Source organism: Larus michahellis, chromosome 2 (assembly GCF_964199755.1).
Source record: "Larus michahellis chromosome 2, bLarMic1.1, whole genome shotgun sequence".
In the NCBI taxonomy this organism is placed as follows: Eukaryota; Metazoa; Chordata; class Aves; order Charadriiformes; family Laridae; genus Larus; species Larus michahellis.
In genome coordinates this window covers 121,674,512-121,700,803 of record NC_133897.1, presented here as the reverse complement: position 1 = coordinate 121,700,803, position 26,292 = coordinate 121,674,512, and the positions used below count along the sequence as shown (strand labels likewise).

General features: G+C 38.9%; 1 protein-coding gene across 1 annotated transcript; it reads right to left on the bottom strand.

Annotated features, from left to right (window-relative positions):
• Positions 1–1,229: 1,229 nt before the first annotated feature.
• On the bottom strand, positions 1,230–24,606 carry LOC141738410 (desmoglein-4-like). Its single transcript, XM_074573607.1, has 16 exons — positions 24,559–24,606; positions 17,851–17,886; positions 17,350–17,478; positions 16,508–16,663; positions 16,214–16,361; positions 15,147–15,310; positions 14,761–14,895; positions 12,754–12,939; positions 12,312–12,571; positions 11,241–11,383; positions 10,872–11,090; positions 9,225–9,698; positions 7,159–7,307; positions 6,630–6,690; positions 4,836–5,044; positions 1,230–3,382 (listed from the first exon to the last, which is right to left on the bottom strand). Exons 1-16 carry the CDS (start codon positions 24,604–24,606, stop codon positions 2,411–2,413), a joined length of 3,489 nt encoding a protein of 1,162 aa, XP_074429708.1. The 3' UTR covers positions 1,230–2,410.
• Between the last annotated feature and the right edge of the window lie 1,686 nt (positions 24,607–26,292).

Below are 26,292 nucleotides of genomic sequence, written 5' to 3'. Positions count from 1 at the left end.
TATCTAAAGTTGGTAAAAGATAATACTAGAAGTAGACAACCACTACATAACCAAAAGCTGTACTTTCTCTATTAATTCTTCCCATTTCTATTTCTAAACATGCAAGAAACCGTAGTTAGTTTAGAGACTCATACATCACACAGCATTCCTGTTCAAGAGGGTCACAAAGTACTCCACATGTGCTTCTGAAAACTAGATATTACTTTGAAGCACAATTAGGAAAAAAAAATCTGATTTGCATAAGATGATTATGGAAATATTTACACAAGACTTCATTTTTTTTACATTAAAAAATATCTCTAATGGGCTTTGGCTATATTGCATAGGCTTTCTAAATGTCCAGAGTCATACATATTTCAAATATTTGCTTTTTTATGTAAATAGGTGGTTAGCAAAATGAAAGAGAGCTTGTCAGCGTTTTAGTGAATTTCAGCACAAATCCTCCAGATATAAAAGGATACAGCTTTATATATTAGTACCTATTTTCCTTCTTCATAGAATGGTTCCAGAAACCATACTTAGAGTTGGTACATAATGTATAGGAGAGACTTATCCCACTGAAGGCAATGCAATTTTAGTGATATTTAGGATAATCAAGGCTACAGGATGAAGTAAAAATATCAGTACTTCAGATATTATGAGGAGAGCATCTAGCACACTCAGATGCTTCAGAAAAAACCTTGAAGCCATGGAAGGGACCCGTTCTCGAGGTAGTCTTGGATTTGGTCATGACTCCTGGGGCTTACTGGTGTTAATGGCTGTGGCATTGACTCAGAGGGCACTGCAGGTTGTCTTTGGCAGTGGATCTAGTCACATTTCCAAAAGCATCTTTTAAAAAGCCTTTTCCTGATATCGGACTCAGAAATTTGTCATCCAGTTCTTCTGAGATGAGTTAATCTGGATATGCAACTGAAAGTTTCATCTCTGTTTTAGAGAGTGGGAGGTTCACAGACAACTCCTAAACTTTTCACTAACCAATCCATCAAAGCTGAAGAAGCAAAATTTGAGGGAAAACTGCTGAATTGGTGCTCTAGCAAAAAAAGCTAGTCCCTCTATATAACTCTATTGTATTTACACTGAAGCGATGTTGCGTACACTATGGTTATTATACATATGATACAGAAGTAAAATGAGATAGATACTATATTTCAGTATTTTGCTCCTTCAGATCATATTCTAAGCCATGTTAAGGTATTATTAGAATAACAGAGTCCAGTAGAGCTGTTTTTGTGGGAAAATAAAAGCCAGATTTAATTAAGTTTATAGAGTTATAAAGACTTTTTCAGTTAACACATTAAAATAAACTTTCAAAATATCAATGCAAAATACATTGACATATGAAATAACAATTCTCCGCACTGCTTATTAGTAAATTTGTATTGCTCCCAAGTGTTTTTTTCTTTTCATGAAGGACTTCAGCTACCAGTGTCAGTTATACAATACTTGCTATTGCCTCCCCCCATCACAAAGCTTCTAAAACTCTATTTTCTTGTCAGTACGAGAAAAAAGAACTGGCATAGTATGTTATAGCCCTCTTAATTTAACCTGACATTGGAGACTTAAATGGTAGCCATAGTTTGGCATAAAAATCTGCCTAAGAGCTCCTGGTTGTCACTGAAGTCCTTTCAGATTTAAGTAAAGCTGTAATGGTAATGGAGAAAAGATGAAGCCAACATCTTCCTGGGTGACAGTGTCAATGTGGCAGCACTGTCTGCGGCGAATTGCTGGTCACGTTCCTCACCGTGAGAGTAACAACATGGCAGGCCGTGGCAGAGGGTTTCTTTTACTGAGAACTTCAGAAGGCGATGAAAATGTATTCTGTTTATGTGATTATTATTTATAACTATTGCTGGTCATGGGAGAAATGATTGAAAGTGCCATTTTGTAGCGCTCCTTGAATTACATGCAAAGTAAAGTGATGCATTTGAAAGTGCTTATTTAGTCTTGAGTTGACTAATTATTAATTACATTCTTTTCCTGTCTTGTCAGTGAGGGGCTAGTAACCCAAATCTACTTATTGTGGGAGATCACTCAACAATACAGTATCTTAGCTCTTTTTTATATGACATTAATTGATGCTGATACTGTTTGCACACAAGGATCCCCTCTCACTGCTCCACTCGGTAACCAGATCTCCCTCCAAAAACATTTGTATCTGTTTGTACACTTGCAGTGCTACGTAGAGAAAAAGAAATAAATTTAAAGCTAACTTCAACTTTCCCTTCACTGACGAAGTCCTGCATTTGACCTTGAAACGGGGCACCCTTCAGAGGTCCTCACAAAAGTAGGAATCCCTGAAACTTTAGCGCTATTTCCTAGTTATAAATAATAACAATATTCTTGGTGGGTGGCAGCTGACGAGTGTTGGTGCAAATGGCAATTTCAGCAGGAAGGGGTGCTGGCGCAGGCCTTACTGACTGGAATACTGCACAGTGCTGTACTTTGTCACTCTTCTCCGCGAGGTGCCGGGGGACGCTGTGCCAATTGCCTGGCCAAGGTGACAGTCAGCGCCGAGCATCTGACCTGTGCTGCTCAGGGCCCCCAGATTTGTCCCCCCGAGGCTTGTCCCTCCCAGGCTGCTCATCCCAGACCCTGACACTACCCTCTCAGTGACCACCACGTTGTGGGTGTTTGATAACTCCGAGGGAATATTTATTAAGCTGCCTGGCATGCCGGAGGCAGGCCTGAACACCCTTTCTGTCACCACCACATTCGACCCATCTACCAAATCGGGAATACTCAGAGAGGTTGGGAGCCGGGAGTTAGGTGCAATTACTCTTTCCGTGACGATAACATTGGACCCATCTGTGAGATCGGGGATATCTAGCATGCCACGCAAATCAGAGGCAGATGCAGGACCGACAACCCTTTCTGTTACAACAACGTTGGATGCACGCAGAGGGTCAACGCAAAGAGAGGGGGAGCCGGAGGTGTAGGTCTCAGTCACCGTCATGTTACCATGGAGCAAAGGATCCGGCATCGGCCTTGGGGGCTGTATAGTTGATCCAGATGTGTAGGTGTTTTCAGTAACAACCGTTGTAGTACCAACTGGGGGAGGCATAGGTGCACATCCGTTGACAACGATGGTGGTTCCAGGTGGCGGGAGGTTTAGATCACTTTCAGGGTTGGGAAAGTTGATGTTAACACATGGCCAGGTTGGGTTGGCATCAGGGAAAGGTTCGATCTCTTTGCCCAGGCAGATCTCTGCCAGGGTCTTGAATTTTGGTCCTAATGTATCCAAATACGTTTCGTCTGTATCTTCTCCAATAAAGCTGCAGCAACCCACAGAGCCAACAGGAGTACCGACTCCTTCATGATCATATATTAATAGGCAGTCATTTGCCGGCCGACCTTCATCTTCATCTGCATACACAAATGCTTTCTGCAGTTTGCAAAAACACACAGAAAAAAAGAGAAAGGAAGAGCAGAGTGACTTTTCATCAGGTTTTTAACCATGAAGACTCAAACCACAGTAAGGTTTCCCTAACTACAGTAAGACCCATCTGACTTGAAAAACAGGACATCAACTGGACAAATTATACCATCAACATTTTTGTAACCTTGAAATAAGTTTTATTCAAACATTATTGATGTTTTATTCTTGTTTTTGCCAACACTTTGCATCTCAAATTTGGTCTGTTGTCAGTGGGTCTGACTGTGGGGTGAAGGGAGAGAACAAAAGGGACAGGGGAACAAATGTACTCTTGGAGCAGCAAATTCCAAATGAAGTAGTAGGAAGAGGAGCAAAGCAGGATGGCGCGGGGAGCAGTGGAGAGGCCAGGACAGAGGGTTGGCCACTGTGGGGAAGGCTTGGTGAGCCCAGAGGGGAATCCATTTTGAGCAGGATGGAGATCACTGATTTGGGTTGGAGTTGGGGGTGGTGGGGTGGTCAGTGCAGGGGGATTGGGCAGGAAAGAGGAGAATGTAAAGTGAGTGTGGGGTGAGGTAGGACAAAGCAGGGAAGGACAGAAGGGGAGATCTGGGAGGGAGAGGCAGAGGGTTTGGAGATTGAGGTGGTCAGTAGGAGGAGTAATCTGTGGAGGCCTATGGCTTGCAGACGACTGATACACAGTGCTCCCAGACCAGCCAGAACGATTGTGGTCTGGGAAAAGTCCATGCTCAGGACTTCAGGACTGCTCTATCCTCTCCTCCAATGAATCTTGTTTAGATTTTGAAATACAGCAATCCTTATATATTAATTGATATTTTAGTGCCATACACAGTTATAGTATTTATGCCTCACAGTTCATGCTAATTATGAAAATGTATCCCATTAATCCATTAATCGTGTAAACTCCATAGCTAATTAGTATGTTGCCAATTAAAAAACTACATATTTGTGTCACTTGCAGTTCACAAGTCTTTTAGGGAATAGAAATGGCAATAAAAATAAGGAAGAAAGCGAACTGGTGTTCACAGTTCATTAAGGGTCAAAGTTACTTCATTAAACAAGTTGTACAGGAAGTAGGTGTGAACAATTTCACAAAGTTACTGTCTATTTATACATTGGAAAAGGTAGCAAATATATACATTTTGTGGTCACTTACAAAGCTGAAATAATTTCATTGCTTGCTACCCATACCTTCAGTGTGCCCGCCACTTTTACAAAAAGGCTGTTGAGCAATCAATCAAATCCACTGTGGCAGCACCTCAAAAGCAGTACTACTAGTGTCGTAGTTTTTCCTACTAATATGATCAGTTTTGCTCTCACACCAGTCTTATATCATGGAAGTTTCAATTTGAGTGAAGTTATTTTGGATTCCCACCATGTAACTTGGGGAGGAGAATCAAACAGTAGGCTCGTAGCTATAACACAAAGAAGATCAGGTAATTACCTCAGAGAAGTAGTTGTCTAGGAAGGCCATATTCACCCCTCCTTCTCGATACTCTTTTATTGTTCCTCCGATTGACCCTTTTACTTCCCCTGTTCCAGAAATTCCTCCAGCTGTTCCATAACCAGTACCAGTGCCGTAGCCAACCCCTGTAGTTTCTTCAACACCAGAAGCTACTACTCCTCCACCTCCATATGTGTTTGTATATATGTCTGAAAACAGAAAAAGTTATTCTTCTGTGTTCTGTGAAAATTTACACAGAATTTTTCCAGTTGTTTTTACAAATAGCACAATGACACTATTGAGTTTCTAAAGGTATTTTAGACTAGTTTAAGTCACAGATCCGTGCACAGGTGCCAAACATTGAAACTGCAACAAAAATGAAGTGCATACTAGCAGACATCTAAGACTTTGATTTTATTCCTGAGGCCAGGCAGCATGTGCATATATGCTTTCGAAAATCAATGATTTACTTGTGTAATTGACTGGAGAGCTTCCTCTGTCTGGTGTACATAAATGCTGTCATGCATTTGCATTCAAAAATTAGATAATGCCTATGGATATTTATGCAAATACATAAATGTATAGTTATGATCACATCAGGGTTAGAATTGTTTTGCCTAAAACTCATTTCTAAAAGAAATAGCTTTCATAGCTGCTTTCAAATTTTCTAGTCGTTAGATTGTTAAGGGAGTGTTAATAATGCAGAATGAAAATGACCTTTACAATAAATTATAAAGTTATACTTACAGGATTTTATTTTCTCCAGATTTTTCATATATGATAACAAGGAATGGGTGGTCTTAAATATCAGCATGTCATATAATAAACCAGTTACATACAGTAGTCTTGACTATGATTACATTAAGAAACATATGCTATATTATATTGTTTTTTTTAATTTAATCTCATTAGTCTCAGTTTATAGAATTTGAACCAAGGGCTTTCACCATAATGGTACTGAACAGTGGAAATAAAGGAAATCACATATGTTAGTCTTAAACTTTTCAATTGTCATGGCAGCAGAACTTCTTAATTCACGTATGTGCCCCAAAATGTTCTCTTCTGATTTTACCTTAAGGATGAGAACATTTTGGAATAATCAATTGTCATCAGAGAAGCTGTCTTGAAGAGTGACAATTTCTTCCTGTCAGAACCTAGTGAAAATGGATCTGTGCCAGCATCCTTCCTTCCTGTTGTGAAGTGAGGAATGGAGAAAAAGAGAAAGTGGCACTGCACACCTTGACTTACTCTCTGTGGCCATTGTATTCCTGGGAGAACCTTATCTCAGAAGCATATATTTATTGTGCTATGTACCAGCTTTCTGTCTAGGCTAGTCCACTAGGTCAGCAATTAACTGCCTACTTGATAGGTCCTACTCTCCTTTGTGGGAAGCAGAGCCTGGAAACTGGGAAGAACTGAACCTCTCACCACTGAGTTATGAAGGAAAATTTCCTTATTCTGGCCTCAAGATCGATTTCTGCTAAAACTGGTGTCTTGAAAAGACCCTCCATTCACTATCTGGAATGATAAAGAAAAATTGCCTGAGATTTGAAAGCCTTGGCAGATATTTCAAAATAGATGTAATTTGTAGAAATGAATCTGCTCAAAGGCTCAAACCTCAGATCTTTTATTCATACTGGAAGTCCTAAAGCATCAGTTTGACTATCTGCAGGTGTAAGATTGTAAGGGTTAGGTTATAGTTGTGAAACCAAAGTTCTCCTTGAATCAGAAGACATGAGGATCTGAAAGACAGCTTTATGACAGCACACATAGAAAATTTTAGGATATGCTTACCAGAGGGTTCACCAAAATCACCTCCTGCAGCTGTTGTTGGGGCAAGAATGTGTGATACATCCTGGAAAACAATATTTTGACTCCTTGAATGGTGACTTTGAAATTCCCATATGAAGACCAAGACTTTGTGAATCATGTTAAGGAATTAGCAGTTTTAAACTGTTAATGTTTAAACATTAAAAAAAAAAGAGAAGAATCCATTCAAGTTTTTTTCATTGTCAACATAAAAGGTGATCAGTGAAAAAGGTTTGTGCTACCTTACTTTGCACTGAAAAAGCTTGCTAGTAATTGTGTTTCAGCTGAAAGGATAGTAACACCAAACCGTTGGGCCAAGCTAACTGAACACAACTGAAAACACACAAACTCCATCTGCAAATGTTAATTAAGAATCACCCCTCATATCTGCCTGGCAGTTGTTGTCAGTGCCAGGCTTCTTTTAGAAGATGACACAGTTCTACAGTCACTTTTAATGCAGCCTTTTCTGTAAATATGAGCTACTGCGGGTTTCAGAAACACGGGATGTACTGACCCTGTCTTCAGGCTGGGCACCTTCTATTCCCCACGGATGAATTGCCCCTTCTGTGCATTCAGGTACGGGTTCAAATCCAGTTCCAACTCCACCTGCAGCGCCAGGTCCGCAGCCACAACAGTCACTCATTGACATCAAAATTGGAATCACTTAACAGGAAAGAAACAGGAAACAGGGATTTAGGACATCTCTTCCTCCCAGGAATAGCTGCTTTTCCCAGAGGGCAGGTGCTCAAGAACTTTTGAAAATATGCCTTTTAAAATGTTTCAAACCAAGCAGCCGGAAAGTCTGGCTGTCGGAATCATTAGCTGCTTTTGGAAACGTATGTATTTGGAGATTCTGAATAATTTGTACTTTTAGTTATAACAGAGCAAAGTGGGTGTGGAGTAGGGCTGTTACTCCAAATTTATGCCCATACACCTGGGAACAGACTTTGATCTATCTCAGCTGAATGAATATAAGTTGCACGTATGAAAATTAAACAAACAGAACCAGTCTTGCTATGTATAGCGTTCAGTGATATTCATTCTTGATATATAAGCATACATTTGTCTCTTCAGATATTTTAATTGAAAAGAAATACACATTAGTAATAATAGACATATGAGAATCAGTGGAGAGATATCCATCTGGCTACAGTGATCTTTGGCTAAGTCTCCAGTTGCATTTTTCACATCGCATATACATAATGCTTGATTTGAAAAAACAGTAGAGGCAAACACCACCAAACAAATGATTACATCGAGTGAGTTGGGTTTCCCAGTGTGCTGTATTGCACTTAGCTGTTTCAAGAACTGTGTTGGAAATTGCTGAATGCTTTAAATGTCAACATTGAAAACACTGCTCATTTTAGAAAGGCACTGCGATATTAATTCTGGCTGTCTTTAGGTCCTTAACGCAGATGGCTAAGCTAGCAACCTCATTATCTAGGGAGTGGAGGGAGACAGTTGCCTACACCAGACTAAGCAGAGCATCTAAAAGTCTCAGCTTAACATCGAACTGAGGAGAAGAGGGGAAAGGGCTGCACAGTGTACAAAGTGCTACCTCACACAGCATGACTAAGGGCAGATTTACTCCGGACCGCCAACTAGGAGAGGAGATTTCCAAAGGCAGAAAAGCAGTCTGTCCTGTAACCATTAACCACCTGGGAACTAGAAACAAAACAGCTGTTTGCAGCTTCAAAATTTTGTGTTTGTTCATTCCTAGTAATCAAAGGTCCAAACCTAAACCAAATTCCCCCTCCACAAAAAATCAGGGGAAAATTCTATTTCCTCTGGTTTTGTGGTCAGTATTTCTGCATTGTGAAATTTTAGATGCTGATTGCTTCATGCCCAGGCCATGAAAGAAAGATGATCACATCTGATTGTGGTGGTCTGAGAAGTAATTTCTTGCATAAAGTCTAACTTGAGTCATTCTTAATCCTGAAACTCGTATTTCTTCAAAAATACTAGGACATATGAATGAGTGATCTGTTTTGATCCTGTTATCTCAAAAGCTACTTGTTTTTAATAGATGTAATGATTGGCAGCCATAGCCAAAGCGTTCAAAATTTAAGATGATTAAATTTGTTGTTCTACAACTGAAATCTGGCTTTGAGTTCAAAGTAGGCTTATTCTTTACATCTTTTCATACCCAACTTGGAGCTGATATTTGTCCATTTCTTTTAGTAACGTAACAGAAGTACGAATTGCAAGGTGTAAGTTGTAAGTGACAGGGACATCTCTTGCCCAAAATCTTCTGAATCTTCTGCTAAATATTTTTGCCCTGTCTGATGGTCTAGGAACTGGATAACACCTTAGGAAAAAAAACCCTAAGTCTTAGGAAGGAAATAGTTATTTCTAAATGAAATGTTTATTATAAATGTAGACATATTTATATTCTATATAAATATGTAGAATATTAAATATATTGAAATTATTATAATTTAAAAGACAATTTTTTCTCTGTCAAATGTCCCATGGGAGACAACAGTTTAACAACCAACAAGGAAAACCACCTTATTTTAGAAGAATTAAAAAAGTACATTTAGAAAACTAATAGAATTGTTTTCTTAATTTTATACTTACAAACAAATATTAATCCACCAAGAAACATCAGGCCAATGGCAGCACCACTCAGTGTGGTAGCAGGTTGGATATCTCTGCCGTAATTTCCATTTCCATAATAATCATCAGTGACTGCAGTATATACTCCACCACCTTCACTGTATCCACTCGTGTAAACTTGCCCGTCTGTGTAGTCCTCAGTTCCTTCTCCAGGCCCAGGCTCACCCTTATCACCGTCATCTGGTCCTGGTCCTCCACCGTCCTTGCCTCCAGTATCGCCACCGTCGCCACCAATGCCACCACCACTGCCACCACCACCGATGATAATTACTTTTGTGGCCCCACTGGTGCAGTAATTACGACTATCACACTGACAAGCTTGCACAGGAATTATATGTGGTCTAGAGCAGCGTCGGCCTTGGTTATCGCTTACACTGATATAGATCCTATAAAGGTAAAAGTCCATGTTCTGACTCACTAGTTCTGCAGAGGAAGCTTTGGGAAAAATAAAAAGGGAAAAATATTTATATTGAAGTATTGACCATAAATACTGTGCAAATCTATAGTTTGTGTGAGTAATGTTAATAGAACAGAATGAAAACTAAGTTTTCCCATTCTAAGATCTTCAGTTACTTATGTGTCTGCAGTACTTATTCAAAACTGAAATTTATGATATACATCTATGCTGCTTCTTTCTTTTGGAAAACCTGAGACAGAACAGTCTAGTCATCACTTTTTAACCTGAGAAATATAAAAAGAGCAAATGCACTTTTTAATATCTACTGCTGCTTTTCCTGATTTTTATTTGCGTAATGGTGAACATAAAAATTGCAAGTTTTGTCAGTATTTTTATTCCCTCACAAGGAATTTACATGTATTTTTCAAAAGTTTTTCAGTAGTTTTAAAATGTTTAAAGTTACACATTTGCATCTGTTTAGGAAAAATAGGGGAGACAAGAATAGCTGCAATTGTGATATTTACAATTTAATATAGTCTTCTATGTGTACAATAAGTTATGGAAATTCTGTCATTTAGTAATGTATGAGATTTGATTAATTCATTAGTTTGTTATGTCCTAGTGAAGGAAACTGGAAAAGCTCCACTGGGCACTGACTGAAATGTTTTTCTTAGAAATAGAAGTACAATTTGTACAATAAATTGCAAAAGCTGTAATCTTTATTTGCCATTTTCATATGAGTCTCATAAAAGACTGCCAAATAATATTTATACTCTAATAAATAAATTTGAGATTTTTGTCATATGCTTAGAATTTTTTAGATAATATAGAAATAAAAAAGCATCAAATTACTCCATTTGGTTTACGTCATTAGGTTTAGATCAATAGAAGTGATTATCATAGCTACACTCAAGTAAAGTACAGTTGTGTTGCTCTATTTTTTTGATAAAACACATGTAACGATTCTGATTCTAGTTCTCCTATGTTTAAATATATGTATATATTTATATATATATATTTATATATACATACACACACGTAAATCCAGATCAGCTTCTTGGATTCACATGAGCATAAAATCAAATTTAAGTGAGATTAGAATAGATTCTAATAACTGTTTTGTTTGTTATTAAAAGGTTATCCTAATCTGTTATCTTAGCTGAAAACTTATTACTATGGTTTATTCTGTTACAATATGTAGATGAATTTACCATTTATTGATCTGATAATCCATGTAGTTTGAGGTTCACCATGTATGCTGAACGTAAAGGGGAAACCGTACGAATCACCATCCAGACCCTTGGCTGTGATAATCACTGATGGAGAATGCATACATACTTTCCTTAATTCAGTATTAATAGTTGGGCAATTGTAGTTGGTGTCTTGTATTGAAAGCACAATGGTGCCAGTAGCGGTATATCGAGGAACCCCTGTAAAAAGAAGGTATTTGTGGTCAGGAGGGAATATTGGTACTATAAATAATGCAGTTCAGGTGGGAAAACTAGAAACAGGAAAAAAACATTGAGAGAAATCTGGAAAAAACAGAGTTTTGTTTCAGAAAACTTAATCTCTCTTCTTACCTCTGGTGATAGCCAGAACCTCTGCTTTGTACTGCCCATTGATTACATAGATTGATTCCCGGTTAATAACTTTGTTCAGTGTGATTTGACCAGTGTTTTGATTGATTCTGAACCAGGCAGCTGGATCACGTCCTATACTATATCTGTATTTGGTGAAGTAAAAATACTCAGCATTATGTTATGAATATATGTATTAAATATTAATTTTGCAAATAATATTTGTCAATTCAGAATGTATTTCTTTAGGCTGTGCTAGGTCCTATTGCGTTTCACCCTGTTCAAGGAAAATTCCTTTAGACTTCAAAAGATGTAGACCAGAAAAATAATTAGGAATAAAGTAAATCTGTAGACGTTCATTATATTTTGAAAGTGGTATCATAGTCTAAAAGTAAAGTCTTTCTGGACCCTCCAAACCTTAACTAGAACTCTTGTTGGTATCAGTAGTTAAATCCACAGCTCTTCCTCTAACATCCTACAGTTGTATTTGCTAACATATTTCTCTGTTTTACGAAAACTTTTCAGACATTTGTAAAATTGATGTATTTATTTTACATACATTAAAAAGCAAATTACTGTCCCATGAATCATCATTAATTTCAGCAGAAATAAATATAATTTTTTTTAATTATATTTTTTACTTCTGAATGAGCTGGTAGTGGCCTCTTCTGATTGTATAATATTGCCCATTATTGGGGGTTTCTGCTTTTTTTTTTTAGAGGTGCTAACAAATACGCTATTTGTAGCAAACATTTCAAGAAAAAATATTCTTAGGTTGGGTTAGAAAAAAAAGTCTGTTCTTATTTATTTAAGTTACAGCCTATTAAAAAAATGATATTTTCTTTGTCTTTGCACAAAGCTAAAGAAAGAAGGTCATATATGCATATATATGCGATTGTATCATAAAAATGGGCTGAAGAATATACTATTCTCTTGCTATTATTCTATTGCTAATCTCTTAATATTTTCAAAGTTGTTTTTTAAAGCACCCTTTAAAATACCTACTCCTTATCCCATTGAAATCTCAATTCAAAGAATTATTCAATCCAGGGAGTTAAGCAGAGGAGAGCTTACACAACATTTGATGCAATAGCTCCAGTGTCCTCATCGATGGCTGTGTATGTTCCCACAACATAATTCACTCTTGTGTTTTGTGATATAGAAAACACGACTGAAGATGGTTGAAATCTGGGTGGTTCAATCACATTTTTTACTTCTATTGTGAGGGGTGTTCCAGACATTCGGTACTCATGTGCAACGGAGTGGTGGAAGGCAGCTACGTTCCTGACACCAATAATCAGTGAGTGAGTTTGGAGATATTCGTAATTCAATTCCTAAAAGACAAAGCACAGAGAACCAGATAATAAATAAAAGTTCATTTAATTTTATTTACATATTTTCTATTTTAAATCGCTGAGTGACAGTGTTTTTACTGCTTGCTTAATTTTGTTAACAATTAATTAAAACTATTTTAAGATGGTTATTTCAACAGCTGAATCATGATATTTATCCATACCTTAATCACTCTAAGGATTCCTTGATTTGTAGCTCGATCTGTAACAATTTCAAACCAGTTATCTTCATTACCGGATATAAAGAAAAACTCTGCTAACCAATTGTCTGTAAACTCTTCATCAGCATCCAGAGCTTGTATTCGTAGCAGTTCTGAACTGAGTGAATTTTCTGAAATACTTGCTGAAAACTGGAATGACAGATAAATACCTATTAGCAAACACTAAAATATATAACGTGAGGAAAACACAGCTGACTGTAGGGATTCTTTTGAAGGATGTCCTGCCCAATCCATGCCAATTTAATAAAAATCATGTGTTCTGGGAAAATTGTGATTATCATAGAATCATAGCATGGCCAGAGCTGGAACAGACCTTAAAGATCATCTAGTTCCAATCGCCCTGCCATGGCCAGGGACACCTCCCGCTAGACCAGGCTGCTCAAAACCCCATCCAACCTGGCCTTGAACACTTCCAGGGATGGGGCATCCACAACTTCTCTGGACAACCTGTTCCAGAGTCTCACTGCCCTCAGATTCCAGTTCCAGATCTGAAGACCTGTGTCACCTCAAGTGTTTGCAGAGGCAGTTTAGAGGAAATGGATTTGTGCTTTCTGTAAGAAAAGATCGTACAACAACTGGGTTGTACGCAATCTGGCCATATAGGTAAGCTTAGGAAGTGTGGGTTAGTGAGGTAGATTGAGAACTGGCTGAATGGCAGAGCTCAGAGGGTTGTGATCAGCGGTGCAGAGTCCAGTTGGAGGCCTGTGACTAGCGATGCTCCCCAGGGGTCAGTACTGGGTCCAGTCTTGTTCAGTATATTCATCAATGACCTGGATGAGGGGACAGAATGTACCCTCAGCAAGTTTGCTGATGATACAAAACTGGGAGGAGTGACTGACACACCAGAAGGCTGTGCTGCCGTTCAGTGAGACCTAGACAGGCTTGAAAGTTGGGTGGTGAGGAACCTAAAGAAATTCAACAAAGGCGAGTGTAGGGTCCTGCACCTAGGAAGGAATAACCCCATGCACCAGTATAGGTTAGGGGCTGACCTGCTGGAAAGCAGCTCTGTAGAGAGAGACCTGGGAATCCTGGTAGCCAAGTTGACCATGAGGCAGCAGAGTGCCCTTATGGCCAAGAAGGCCAATGGTCTCCTGGGGTACATTAAAAAGAGTGTGGTCAGCAGGCCAAGGGAGGTCATCCTCCCCCTCTACTCTGCCCTGGTGAGGCTGCACCTGAAGTACTGTGTCCAGTTCTGGGCTCCCCAGTTCAAGAGAGACAGGGAACTATTGGATAGAGTCCAGCAGAGGGCTACAAAGGTGATCAAGGGACTGGAGCACCTCTCTTATGTGGAAAGGCTGAGAGACCTGGCTTTATTTAGCCTGGAGAAGAGAAGGCTGAGAGGAGATCTCATCAATGCTTATAAATATCTAAAGGGCGGGTGTCAAGAGGATGGGGTCAGGCTTTTCTTAGTGGTGACTGGGGACATGACAAGGGGCAACAGACACAAGCTGGAACACAGGCAGTTCCATCTCAACATGAGGAAAAACAACTTTACTTTGAGGGTGTCAGAGCACTGGAAAAGGCTGCCTGGAGAGGTTGTGGAGTCTCCTTCTCTGGAGAGATTCAAAACCCGCCTGGATGCATTCCTGTCCGGTCTGCTGTAGGTGAACCTGCTTTCGCAGGGGGCTGTGACTAGATGATCTCCAAAGGCCCCTTCCAACCCCTACAATTCTGTGATTTCGTATTGCATGGGTCTGGACACCTGAATGACTGGATTTATCTGAATACAGAGAATTCAGTGCTGGATTGGATTCTCTGAATACAAAAATAATCCAGGTGCCTTTTATCAGAAGCGTTACGCAAGCAGCGGATTGGATTTTGAGCACACTTCAAGGAAACAACCCCGTTAATCCAGTGGAGCATTCAAACCTGAAAACACTCTACAGGCTAGTAAGGGGTTTTGAACAGGGTTCTAAAACAGTGATGTTGCTTTTGGTATTAAAAACTTACAGAGCTTTGAGCAAGAGTTGGGAAGTTGTCATTGACATCAATAACTTTAACGTTACAGCTACAAAGGGATGATATTCCATCTGCAGCTCCATCCCGGTCTGAGGCCTTCACAACAAGAGTGTAGCTACTATGTTGCTATCACAGAAAGAGAAATAAGTGTGTTAGAAGGGCCACTTGTACATGTTAAACATTATAAATACTCACATCTCGCTACTATTTCCTAATGCAGGGATTTGCCTTAGACATTTGATTGTAACACAGAAAAAATGCATTTCTCCCTTAGTTTTTGTAAAAACCACAACTTCTCTCTTTTTTTTTTCACCCACTCTCATAACACATGTACACCACAACATTGCATTATTTAACTTTGTAAAGGAAAATGTTACCTCTCTGTCAAGATAATTTGCAAGATGGAGTTCTCCAGTATATTTATTCATAATAAACATGGGTGGACCTGAAGGTTCTTGACTCTCTATCTTGAAGGCAATTTTAGAATTCAAATGATTAGGTTCATCTGCATCTGTTGCAATTATTTTCATCACCAGTGTGTCTAAAAATAAAAAATAATAATGAAAAAAAAAAAGAATCAGAAAATCTGTTTTGTTCCTGCAAACAACTCATCAAGACAATGCTAAATTTTGGTGTATAAAAATGATAGAATGCTATCTATGCATTGACATTTATAAAAAATTTTGATTTCGTAGTACTGATTCTGACTGAAGGTTAATGATTTGAAAATACATTTAAAATTAACGTAAGATGGAGTAATGCAGATTTTCACTGAACTTCTTTAAGTCACCATAGGGGTTATGTAAAAGCAGTAAGTATTGGGCTTGTAGATATTCATGTAAGAAATCTCCACAGCTTTAAATGAGAATTTCTAGAAAGTAGAAAATGAGTGTTAGGCACCATTGCATCGGTGCTATTTGCATGTCTAACGTTGATTGCTGTACTTTTGGTAAAAAAAAACCACATTTTTGTGCTTTAAGTAAGGGTCTATTTGGTAATATTCTACCGCAACTGCAATACTCAGGCTACAAATGCAAATATTTGAAATAGAAAAAATGGGAAAAACTATATTTTATATACCCTTAAAGGAAATAAGTGTAGGTGTAATGTTAATTTTTTTAATAAGAAGGAATTAACTGATTTATTTTAAATTTTCAGATCTGAAAAAATTTGCATGATGGTATGGTTAGAAACTGGAACACTCAGTGTTCATGAGTGGGAGGAAAGGGGGAAGGAAGAATCGCTGCTTAATTTTAGGCAATGAGTTTGGGCCCCGGCTGGAATAGCAATTGGAGAAGCATCTGCTGCTCCTTCCTCTGCAGTAACCCTGGCCAATATGTGTCACTGCCAAAGAAAAAGTAGAATGAGCATCCCAGGTTTATTATTAACTGTATTCTGTGAGCTTCATTTGCTATACTGTTATAGGCATAACATAGTTACTTACTGTCCATACTGCTTTCTTCAATAGATCCTGTAAATACAGTTTGTGCAAATATAGGAGGGTTATCATTTATATCCAGAACTCTGACTCGAAGTTCAAGAGGTGGTTCCAAATCTACACCAGTCACTGAGTGTTTAGCAAAGCAACGTATCTGGATAAAGAGATTTACATGTTTTAAAACCAAAAGTGAAGTAAGCAAAGTAACAATCTGAAACAAATGGATTTGTCTCCTTCTGCTCTCCCTGCCCCACCCGGGATCCATCATTACAAAGGTCAGGAAAATAGGGGAGTACTTACAACAAATACTGGGGTTACTTCCCTATCCACTATTGATGTTATATTAATTTCTCCTGTTCTCGGGTTAACAACAAATATTCCAAAGGGGGCACGATCAATTCCAACTCCAGAGATGCTGTATGTGATCGGATGGTTTTCTTCACAATCTGATCGGATCTATAATAATAGATAACAATAATTTATGCCAGTTTACTGAGGACACCTGCATGTCTTTTCCTGTAAAAACATTCCATGTAATTTCAGTTTCTCAACCACATATCACAAGGTTCAACTGACAGAACCAATGGAAGGCTCTTCTACAAACCAGTCAGCCTAGAGATCCATCTCTCCTTAAGTGCTGGCCAGGTTTTCTATTTCTCTTAAATATTCTGGCAGGGAAGCAGAGAGAGAAACTTCCAAGACTATCACACTGTGGCTGGAGATCAGTAAGGGTAACAGTCATGGTGAGAGGATAGGAAGACATCTTCTTTGCTCTGTTGCCCACAGAAGTCATGCACTATCCTTGAACTTCTGCTCAGGGATTTCTCAGGGTGAGAGAGAAAAGAAAAATATGGCAATCTAGTACACAGATGCTGCACACAAAGAGGCTACGGTTGGAGTTGTCCAGGAAGTAGACTGATGGCAAAGTTCTAGGAAGCCTTTGGTCACTTCTCAGCTGCCACATGGGTTCACCTTATGAGACTGTCTCAGCAGAGCTGAAAATATTGCATTATCTTTCTTTTATTCTACATTCCTTGCTTTGACTACTCTAAACAAATATACTTTTAAATCTGTCTGTTTTTATCAGCCTGTCTTTAGAAAAACTTGTCAGTGAAACCCTTTTTTTTTTTCTTTCTACTTACTTTGGCAATTGGATTCCTCTTAGAATTATCTTCTCCTTCTCTACAGGCTGCAGCAAATTTGATCCATTCACGTTTTTGTCTTCTGAAGGTTTTCCATCTTGCCATTCCATTTTCATCCCATTCTTTTACCTTTGACATAGAGTTCCAGTATCATTTGACCATTAACCTCCAACCATTTTAAATTAACACATTTAGAATTTCCAACAATAAGGAGAAAAGGGATTTTTATAGATCATATTTTTTTTATATGTCTGTGCGTCCCAAACTCTAAGCCTGTACATGTTTACTTTTAAATTATTCCTGTGTATGAGACACTCATTTAGGTTCAAGAGAAGTTCTTTGGAGAGGGTGAGCAGGTTATTACCTGCAACTTTTTAATATTTAAATATGTTTTCAATCTTCAAGTTCAGAAATGTTTTAGTTCAGTATTTTCCATTTCATTTTTGCATTGGTTGCATTTCATTTGATCAGAAAATCAGCTCCTAAAGAAATGTATATTACCTCTACATGAAATCCTGTGCTGAAATCCAAGAGTACCTGCAAGAACAAGAAGAAGATTGGCATATAAAATGCAGGACAAAATGCAGTAAGCAAAATCCAACTGCCATGCATTGCTATACTGCAGGACTGGAGCAGCACTTTTTTTGAAGACTATTGCAATAGCCTGTCTAGGCAGTAGCTACAGGATTTTCATAAATGACTTTGTGCAATTCATTTTTTTTTCTATATCCATCACTTGAATTCCTTGACAGCTAACGCCTTAAAAATTAATTCTGTCTTTCAAGGTAGAACTTTGTGTTTGAATGGATGTGCCTTAACAAAGTTATACCTACATCAAAATAGAGCTTTCACAAAGATTTTTAGGTTGCAGCACCTTAGCTGAAGCGAGAAGTTGTTGCAAGAGTTGTTATTAAAAAGTGTGTCTAGGAAACTAGGAAAGGAGTATTTATTTATTCTAAAGAATTTTTTCTTTATTCTTTATTTTTTCTGATTTAGAAAATCCACAGTAGATCTGGCATACTTAACTATGTAGTTTAAACAAAAAGAACAAAAATGCTTTCTTGAAACTTCCCACTGAGGTTGAAGAGATTCAATGTAAGATGGGAAGCCAACTGCAGTCATGAGGCAGATTTCCCTGGAGTGCAGTGGGCTTTGATTTGAGGTGTAGCTGTGCAACCAAAGTCTTGAGTAAATAAAGGTGGCAGGATCAGATGCAATACGCAATTACTTTAAAATTAAAATTAAAATAAAAGAGAATCCTTAATTTCTTGATTAACACAACTTAAAAGCAGGCACAGTTTAATTAACCTTGTTCCTACGTAAGGTGTAAAAATGAAGCTCACTTGGTGAATGTACCTCTTCAGAGCATCTCTTTTGGATTTAGGAGCTGCCTTTGCTCTCTTCAGATGATTAAGGGTGAAGAATATGGGATTTACAGGAAGGGATGGTTGCTTCGTTCATCATTGGCAGAAATAAAATATCCAGGTGACTCAAAAAGTGTTGCAGAGTTTCTCTTTTCTCACCAAATGTGATTAACAGCTGTAGTTATTAATTTTCCACTTTCCTTATAATTTCCCACTTCAATGGCTTTTTTTTTTTGTCTGACGTGTTTTATCTGGTGGGTTTTATGTCAGTTATACTTGCATAAAATCTGTGATAAACTTTCTCTCTATGGTAGCTTTGCCTCATGGGACTTTCCTCACTTCAAATTTATTGCATTGTTCTGTCAAGGCTGGAAGAAGGGCACAGACTTCTTTCAGCTTTCTTCAAGTTCAAACAATCTCTTACATGCAACAGATTAATGAACGGCAGCTTCACCCTCCTTCCTCTCTCTTCCCCCTTTTCCCTATTTACCTGTATGCCATAAGAGGTCCACCATCTGTCGTTTACAAAGCAATGTCTGCAATGATCTGATTTTGCCCAGAATATTCCCTGAGACCTCAACACATAATGTCTGCCCTAATCTGCTTCTGAATGAGGGAAGTTAGACTGTGGATTTGCCCATTTGCTGTGCATATGCCTTGACATTTATCAGACTATTCATGGAGTAAACCTTTTTTTTTCTTGCTTCTTTGAGCAAGTTATTGACATAAATGATTAAGAAAGGTACTCTTGCAGGAAATTCTTTACAGTATTTTCTTGTTGTGCTAGAAGCATCAATGCATCTTTAATCTATTTTATGTCTTGGTGACTATTTATATCTTCAGCTGCAGAATGGTGTTCAAATTCACGAGCAGCCCTTATTCATCTCAGAGAAGGGACAATATCAGACTCCATTTAAACTGCGGGTTTTTTTCAATCCAGTGGGAGCTGAGGCCTGTCCTTTTGTAATCCCTCTTGGAGCTTGGAGAAACACGGGAGAGTACAAGGGGCAGATTCCACCCTCACCACAGACTCTGAGTGACGAAGTCCACCAGAAATAGCACTGATTCGATGTTTCTTATCAGTTGATCCCACCAGCAGAGCAGAGACTCCTTTGGGGAGTACAGTGAAATCCTCTCCACCCTTAGGCTGAAATCCCTTCTGGCATGCAAGCAATTGCCTTGACCCAGAACAGTATGGGTGTACACCTCCCAGTGCAACGTTAGAGAATCTTGTCTGCTGTCCGCATCCTGTGGCCTGTGCTGTTATTTGACAGTGAAACCAATATCTCATATCCAGCCACATCACTCTCCTGCTCAGCACGCCTAACTGAAAAAATGTGTTGAGTGTCTCTGAAATAGGAATCGTGCCTGTAAAGAATGCTGTTCTTTAAGGACATGAATATTCCTAAACCACTTGATTTCAGCCTATAGGGAGTTCTATTTTCAAGTAGTGAAAAGCATACATTTTACACTGGAGTTTCACCCTTTGTTCTTGAGAAGCAATAATGGGAATGTCAGGAATTTGTTCAGTAATGCTGGGGATAGTAAATTTAGGCCCTGTATTTCCACACTTGTCCCATGCTAACTAAGGAAAAACGCATTCTGCCACATGTTGCTAATGGAAAATCTTGAAAGAAGTCTTGATGGTTCTGAATCCAGAGTCCTTAGTACAGCTTGTGGTATTATTTGAAAAGATCTATCTGATTAACTTGATGTCTGCATTTGGTATGTCTCTCTCAGTTGCTGCTGTGTTATAGGAATGGAGGGCAGGCAAACACCAAAGTTGTCTACTTCACCAGCTAAACCTCAACAATTCTGCAATGACATCTATCCAACTTGATCCAGGGGTGGAGGCTCCTCTGCCTCCCTAGCTAATGTTTGTTTTCCAGTTCTCCACTCTCACCAGCAGTTAGAAGACTCCCCCCACCCCAGCTGGCTATCCCTAATATCTCTCCGATGCAAACCTTTTCTCTAGTGCTATTTCAAGCAGAGAGGTACTGTCTCCTAGTAGCTAACTCCAGCACACTTCCAGGTAACAAACAAATTTCCCTTCTAAACTAGTATCCCAGTGCAGTACTTTCCATAGATTCAGTGATAAACAATAATTAAAGCAATTGGAGCCACTGGAATGTGTGGGATGCATCCTGAGGACCTTGGGTCTCTAAGAGGCTGTGAAAAAATGGAAACTCTGCAGAGAAGCTAGAGGCTCATTGCACAAGCTCTTTCTGGTTTGGGATGGGAGAGGTGCAGGCAGGAAACATGTTTATGGTGACTGTCATTTGCACAGTGGAATGTCTGAAAGCTTGTCTTTTATTGTAATGATATAGAGACTGAACCTTGTGTCCAAAATGACGCCTTAGAGATACACTGGAGTAATTCTGGATTTATTCTGATGTAACTGGCAACAGAATTAGGCCCATAGGATGTGTACGGTTCTTTGCACCTTCAAAGCAATTTACAAACAAGAATTAACTAATCATTAATTGACTGCCAAGCAATATTATACGCAATTATGGAATCCTCCCTCCTCCACCTACTCAAATCTAAATGACTGAACACGCCTTTAACATCTTCCCAGCATTATTCATACTGGATCTGCTTCTCTTTCTTTGAAGTCAACAGCGGTATTGTTATTGGCCTGGATGGGAGGAGTGCTGAGAACTCACACGTATTATATTAGTCATCAGGGTGCCATGGTAGCTCTGGTTGTGTCAGCGTTTTGGGACTTTTACGTCTTTCTTACTCAGCCAAAGCTCTTACTAGTAAAGGGTGGAAATAACGAACCCTTCTCTTTATTCATTCTGCATCTCTTTAAAAAAATATAAATCAGTGCGTATGGAATAAGCAGAGTTGAAACATAAGACAAACCCTCATATTTTAAAAAGAAGCCATTTAATCACTTTTAAATCAAAACATTAATGTGTTTTTGTCTATACTTTTCATTTTCTTAGGTCACTAATGAATGCACTTCTTCCAGTTTAAACGGGAAGTTTTTCAGGATGATTTTTCTGGCACTTTGTTTTCTAATTCTGGGGAAGTCAGGTGTTTCTATCGCTTCCTGAGTTAGCAACTGACGTCAATATTTTGTGTTGCACCAAGGATGGAAGAATCCATTGCTATTTCAGCAGAAGTGTGACAATGCTCATGTCAGTCAGAAGAATGTATTCCAAAGTTTTATTTATTTAAAAATATGTTTATTCAAAGAACTGACCACTTTGGGAAAGTTTCCACTGAGATTGTTTCTATTCTGCTGAGTCATACAGATATAATGAATTTCCATACAGTAACTGAGCTTAACCATTAGAAAAATGAACAGAAAAGCAATTTCAAAGAAGGTGTTTGTCATTATCATTCAAATTAGGGTTTTTCAAATTAGTCATGCTAAGTCTCCTCAACAAATCTCCTCAATAAAACCTCAATTCTAATATGGCTTAGAGTACTCTAGCTGCAAATGCACGTTTGCTTAGGGGCCATTTTTACTTAAAAATGTAAAACTGCAAATTTAAGAACCTAATTTTAGGTGATAATTCCTGGATGCGGAATTGCTTTAATTTCTATTTCAACAACAAAATCCTTTGGCAGAAGAGCCTGCAGGTTCCTGGCTATATGCTGGCAGATGTTTTGGATGCGTATGCAAGGAGAGGATTTGGCCCCTTAATATTTTTATGTGCAACCAAGTTATGGGTAGGAGGTCTAGCCATAGCCCAACAACTGGAAAAAAAAAAGAAGCGTAGATAACACATGGGAAAATGTAGCCAGACAAAAGTGCATATATGAGATGTGGTGAATTTAAAATTATTAGCTGTCACATGATAGCTGGCAGGAGAAGAGTCATACCTGATCAAACAGGTTATTTCCATAAAACGTGTCTGTGCAAGTATCACAAACAGAACTCCCTTACTCATGAGAATAACGCCTTTGAAGTCACGTGAGCAAGGGTTGCAGAATCAGTCACACCAATGGTGAAATGCATATAGAAAATTATTAGTTTCAGGGTTGGTAAGTTTTCTTTTTTTGAAAGCGTAGTAGTGTACTAAAATATGTACAACTCCACGGCAATTTTATTTGATACAACTTATTAACAATATACTAAGCAGACAGAAGATTTTCATGAAAAGTTACTCAAGCTGAAAACCAAGGCTGTTTCTCAGAATACGCTAAAATTGGCCACACAATTTATAATTTATTTAATCTGTACAGTTTGTCTGTCAGCTTTCTATAAAGCGCTGAAAGATGCTATTAAACCGTACAGGCCACCATGAACACTGCTGTGCAGAAGAACGCACAGCAAGAACAACAATTGTTTCCTCTGGGTAGGAAAAGTTCAAATATTCGATAGCCATCAAAACATAATGCAAGTTTTCACAATTGCTCCATTTTCCTGACCCAGTGCATTTCCTTCCATCAGTCACAGCTGTAATGATAATATACCGAAAGAATGAAAACGGCTCCAGAGTTGCCGAGAGAAGTAAAGCAATAAAATCTCTTTTGAATGGACAGATATTAGATACAGTACAGTTGACTTTTTTTTTTTGAACTTCGACACATCAGGAGTACACATCACCAGGTAACTGAGTAAAATGAATAGTCGCTAATGCTACACGAACATCCAGAAGGGTGAGTGTGATGTGCAACGTGCCAATCTCGGAGACCTCTGCGCTGCGTTAAACAAGCAGAAACTCATCCGAACCGTAACTTGCTTTTGCCAAGTTTTGTCGTTGTTTGCTTGGCAGCTGCCCTGCGTTGGTTAGTTCTACTTTACTGACTGCAGACCTGTCACCTCAAATTAATGGATCATCTTTTCAAATTAAGTTTTAGGATTTCATATCCTATAACAACAAGCACTTTTTCCCTGACTGTAACATTTCTAGGGGGATTAGTAACAAGAAGTTCACAAACATTTACACTTACTAATACATTGTGGAAAACGAAAGTCACAGCAGCCCATAACTGTAATAGAAATCCTATTCTTTCCAATATTCAGGGCTTTAAACCTCTACCTAATTTTAGAAAAGCAGCACAGATGAGTAAAAATAATCCGCACAAAAATCAGATTGCAGGAGTAGAAGGGCCTCCATAACTTTTTTAAGTCCTTTCTGGATAATTTCCGTGCCTTGATGAACACATGGTACAACTATGCCACTTGACCATAGCAACAACTTTCCTTTTACAGTGAGAAAAACAAACCCAAAGCGCAACACTTTCATCATGCATTCACTTGCTCGGCACATGGCGGCTCAGACGTTAATGCACTGCAAGACAGGAATTCTTTGTAATGTAAAATAATAGGCCAAGTCTTGATTTTTACTCAGCTAAGGTCTGCAATAAATTTCACGTTTTTCTCTTAAATATAGCCATAGGAATTGACCAGCTCTGAAGAGCACTTGCTCTCCTATTCAGAAAAAGAGATTTGCTCTTCATATTTCCTCAATTCATAAAAAAAATAGACATAGAACCAAATAATATCCAATCAAGTTATTAGGATTTTTATAATGATAACTTTTTTATTAATGGCAGTGACTACTTAAATAGTAGCCACAGACAACATTCACCTGAAAAGTCATGCATTAAACATAGGAAGTCACATATTGAACATCAACAGACTGCAGAAAGTCATAATTAAAAGAAACATTTGTCAGCATTTAATGAAAAACTAAATTATTTGTATAGAACCTTCATAAGTGCAGTTTAAAATAAGCACAGATTTATTCTTTAAACTAAATTTCACAAGATCTTTTTTTTTGGGGGGGGGCTACTTGACACTGTAAAATGTAATGGTCTTCTGAGGAAGATTCAACTGGCCTAATCACAGAGTTTACAAATATAATTTCAAAATCTGACTTACCAATAAAAGGAACAGAAAAGCAGCAGTTCGGTGAGGGAGCCAATCCATGGCATCTGACTTCTCGGATACAAGTCCAACTGAGTTATGGTTACAAGCCTGTTCCTTTTCCCCTCCCCCCCCAACTCTGGTGTCTATTTAAAAAGACACTCGGTAGATGTCCTTATACTCAGCCCTTCACGGTGTCTCTGCCTCCCTCTGAGGGAAGCACTGAAGATGCTGTATAACAGAGTGTCTTTCCCCACCCCAAAATCCTGGGCTGGTCTCACCTGAAACGCTTGACAACATCATTATTGCTTGCAGGTAAAAGCTGAGAGACACACCTTAATTCTTATTGCACTGAAACCCTTTGTTGGATACGAAAGGGTACGTTTTGAAAAACAGAAGGCAAGCTTTGCTGAGAAGATACCGAGTGATTTATAAATTACTCACAACATAAGGAATCATTAAAATGGTAACTTATCGTTGCTTTGAATGCAATTAACCAGTTTTCTCCTTGCACTAAGTATAATAGAAGAGCTTAATGAATATTACTGTAAAGAATATGGACTTTGGGAAATGATTAGCTTGAACTAAAATATAAGTCCATTTGTTTACTTCCAGGCGCGAAGAAGTCAGTTCCTTCCACATCGTTCACAGAAGTGCAGCACTCAGAGCAGAATGGCTTGTCATTAAAGAGGTAACATATTAATTTGAGGAAAAAAGTAGTGCTTTATTCATTAGACCACAAGGATATCTGAAGCAGAGGAATGAGTCTCTGCTTTCACCAGCTGCAAAGCCTCCTTGTGCCATACCTTTCCCTTCCTATGGGTTGTGCTCTCGCTGACACGGTGGAGAGGGAGATGCGCCCATGCTCCGTGCCAGCGAAACTGGAGACCTGCTCAAAAGGACAGGAGAGGGAGGATGTGCTGCACAGCTCACTTCTGGCCTCATTTTGGATGGCAAAGGAACAAATATGCAAGGGACGGAGAAATGAAAGAGGATTCCCCACTTTGCTCAGCAATAGGTCCCTCTGTTCTGCAGCAGAGGAGTTGTAAGTCCCTCCTTGCATCCTTGGGACACCTGAATCACCCCGTGATGGGAAAGAAAAAGATAGAGTGAACTTCTGCTCTGCCACTGAACCTGGGAGGCGGGTGCACGCTTCATCCCTGAAAGTGCAATATGACTGGTGTGCTCCTGAGCCTGCCGAGCCCACCACAGTGATGGGCATCTCCCAGGACTGAACTCAATCTGGGAAAAGAAGGCTCAGCACCTCTGAGGTTACTCAGCACCTCCCGGGACGAGACCCCATGCTGCTGCTGGGTAAGCAGCTTCGCAGCATGCCATGCCCGCACGCCGCTTAGCATGGGTGCTTTGCTGCCTTGCAGCAGGCTGGGGCTGCCAAAGCCAGTGGTGCATGTCCCTGCTGTCACTCAGCTTTTGGTATGAGCTCAACATGCCCAGCAGTGAGTCACAGAGGCAAACCGGGACACGCAACGTTAAGTGGATCACATGTAGATTTTCCCTTTTCTGGGAAATTTTCAACAATCTGAAATTTGCTTTTTGGATCAAGTGAAAATAAAAAGTTATTTGTTGCGCATATAAAAGATGCATATTCTTTTATGACACCAAAGTATCTTATTTCAGAACTTTTGCTTAGTCAAATATTCCAAAAGATGCCAATTTTAAAACGTTTTTCCTTCTACATTTTTCAAATGTTTGGTTTGGAGGGTTTATTTTTTTTTTATTTTTCAGAAT

Coding starts and splice junctions, on each gene's coding strand:
- LOC141738410 (XM_074573607.1), bottom strand. CDS start 24,606: ATGGATTGGCTCCCTCACCGAACTGCTGCTTTTCTGTTCCTTTTATTG. Junction 11,091..11,240: donor GGTTCTGGCTATCACCAGAG/GTAAGAAGAGAG, acceptor TTCTTTTTACAG/GGGTTCCTCGATATACCGCT. Junction 5,045..6,629: donor TGATTTTGGTGAACCCTCTG/GTAAGCATATCC, acceptor TTCTGTTTTCAG/ACATATATACAAACACATAT.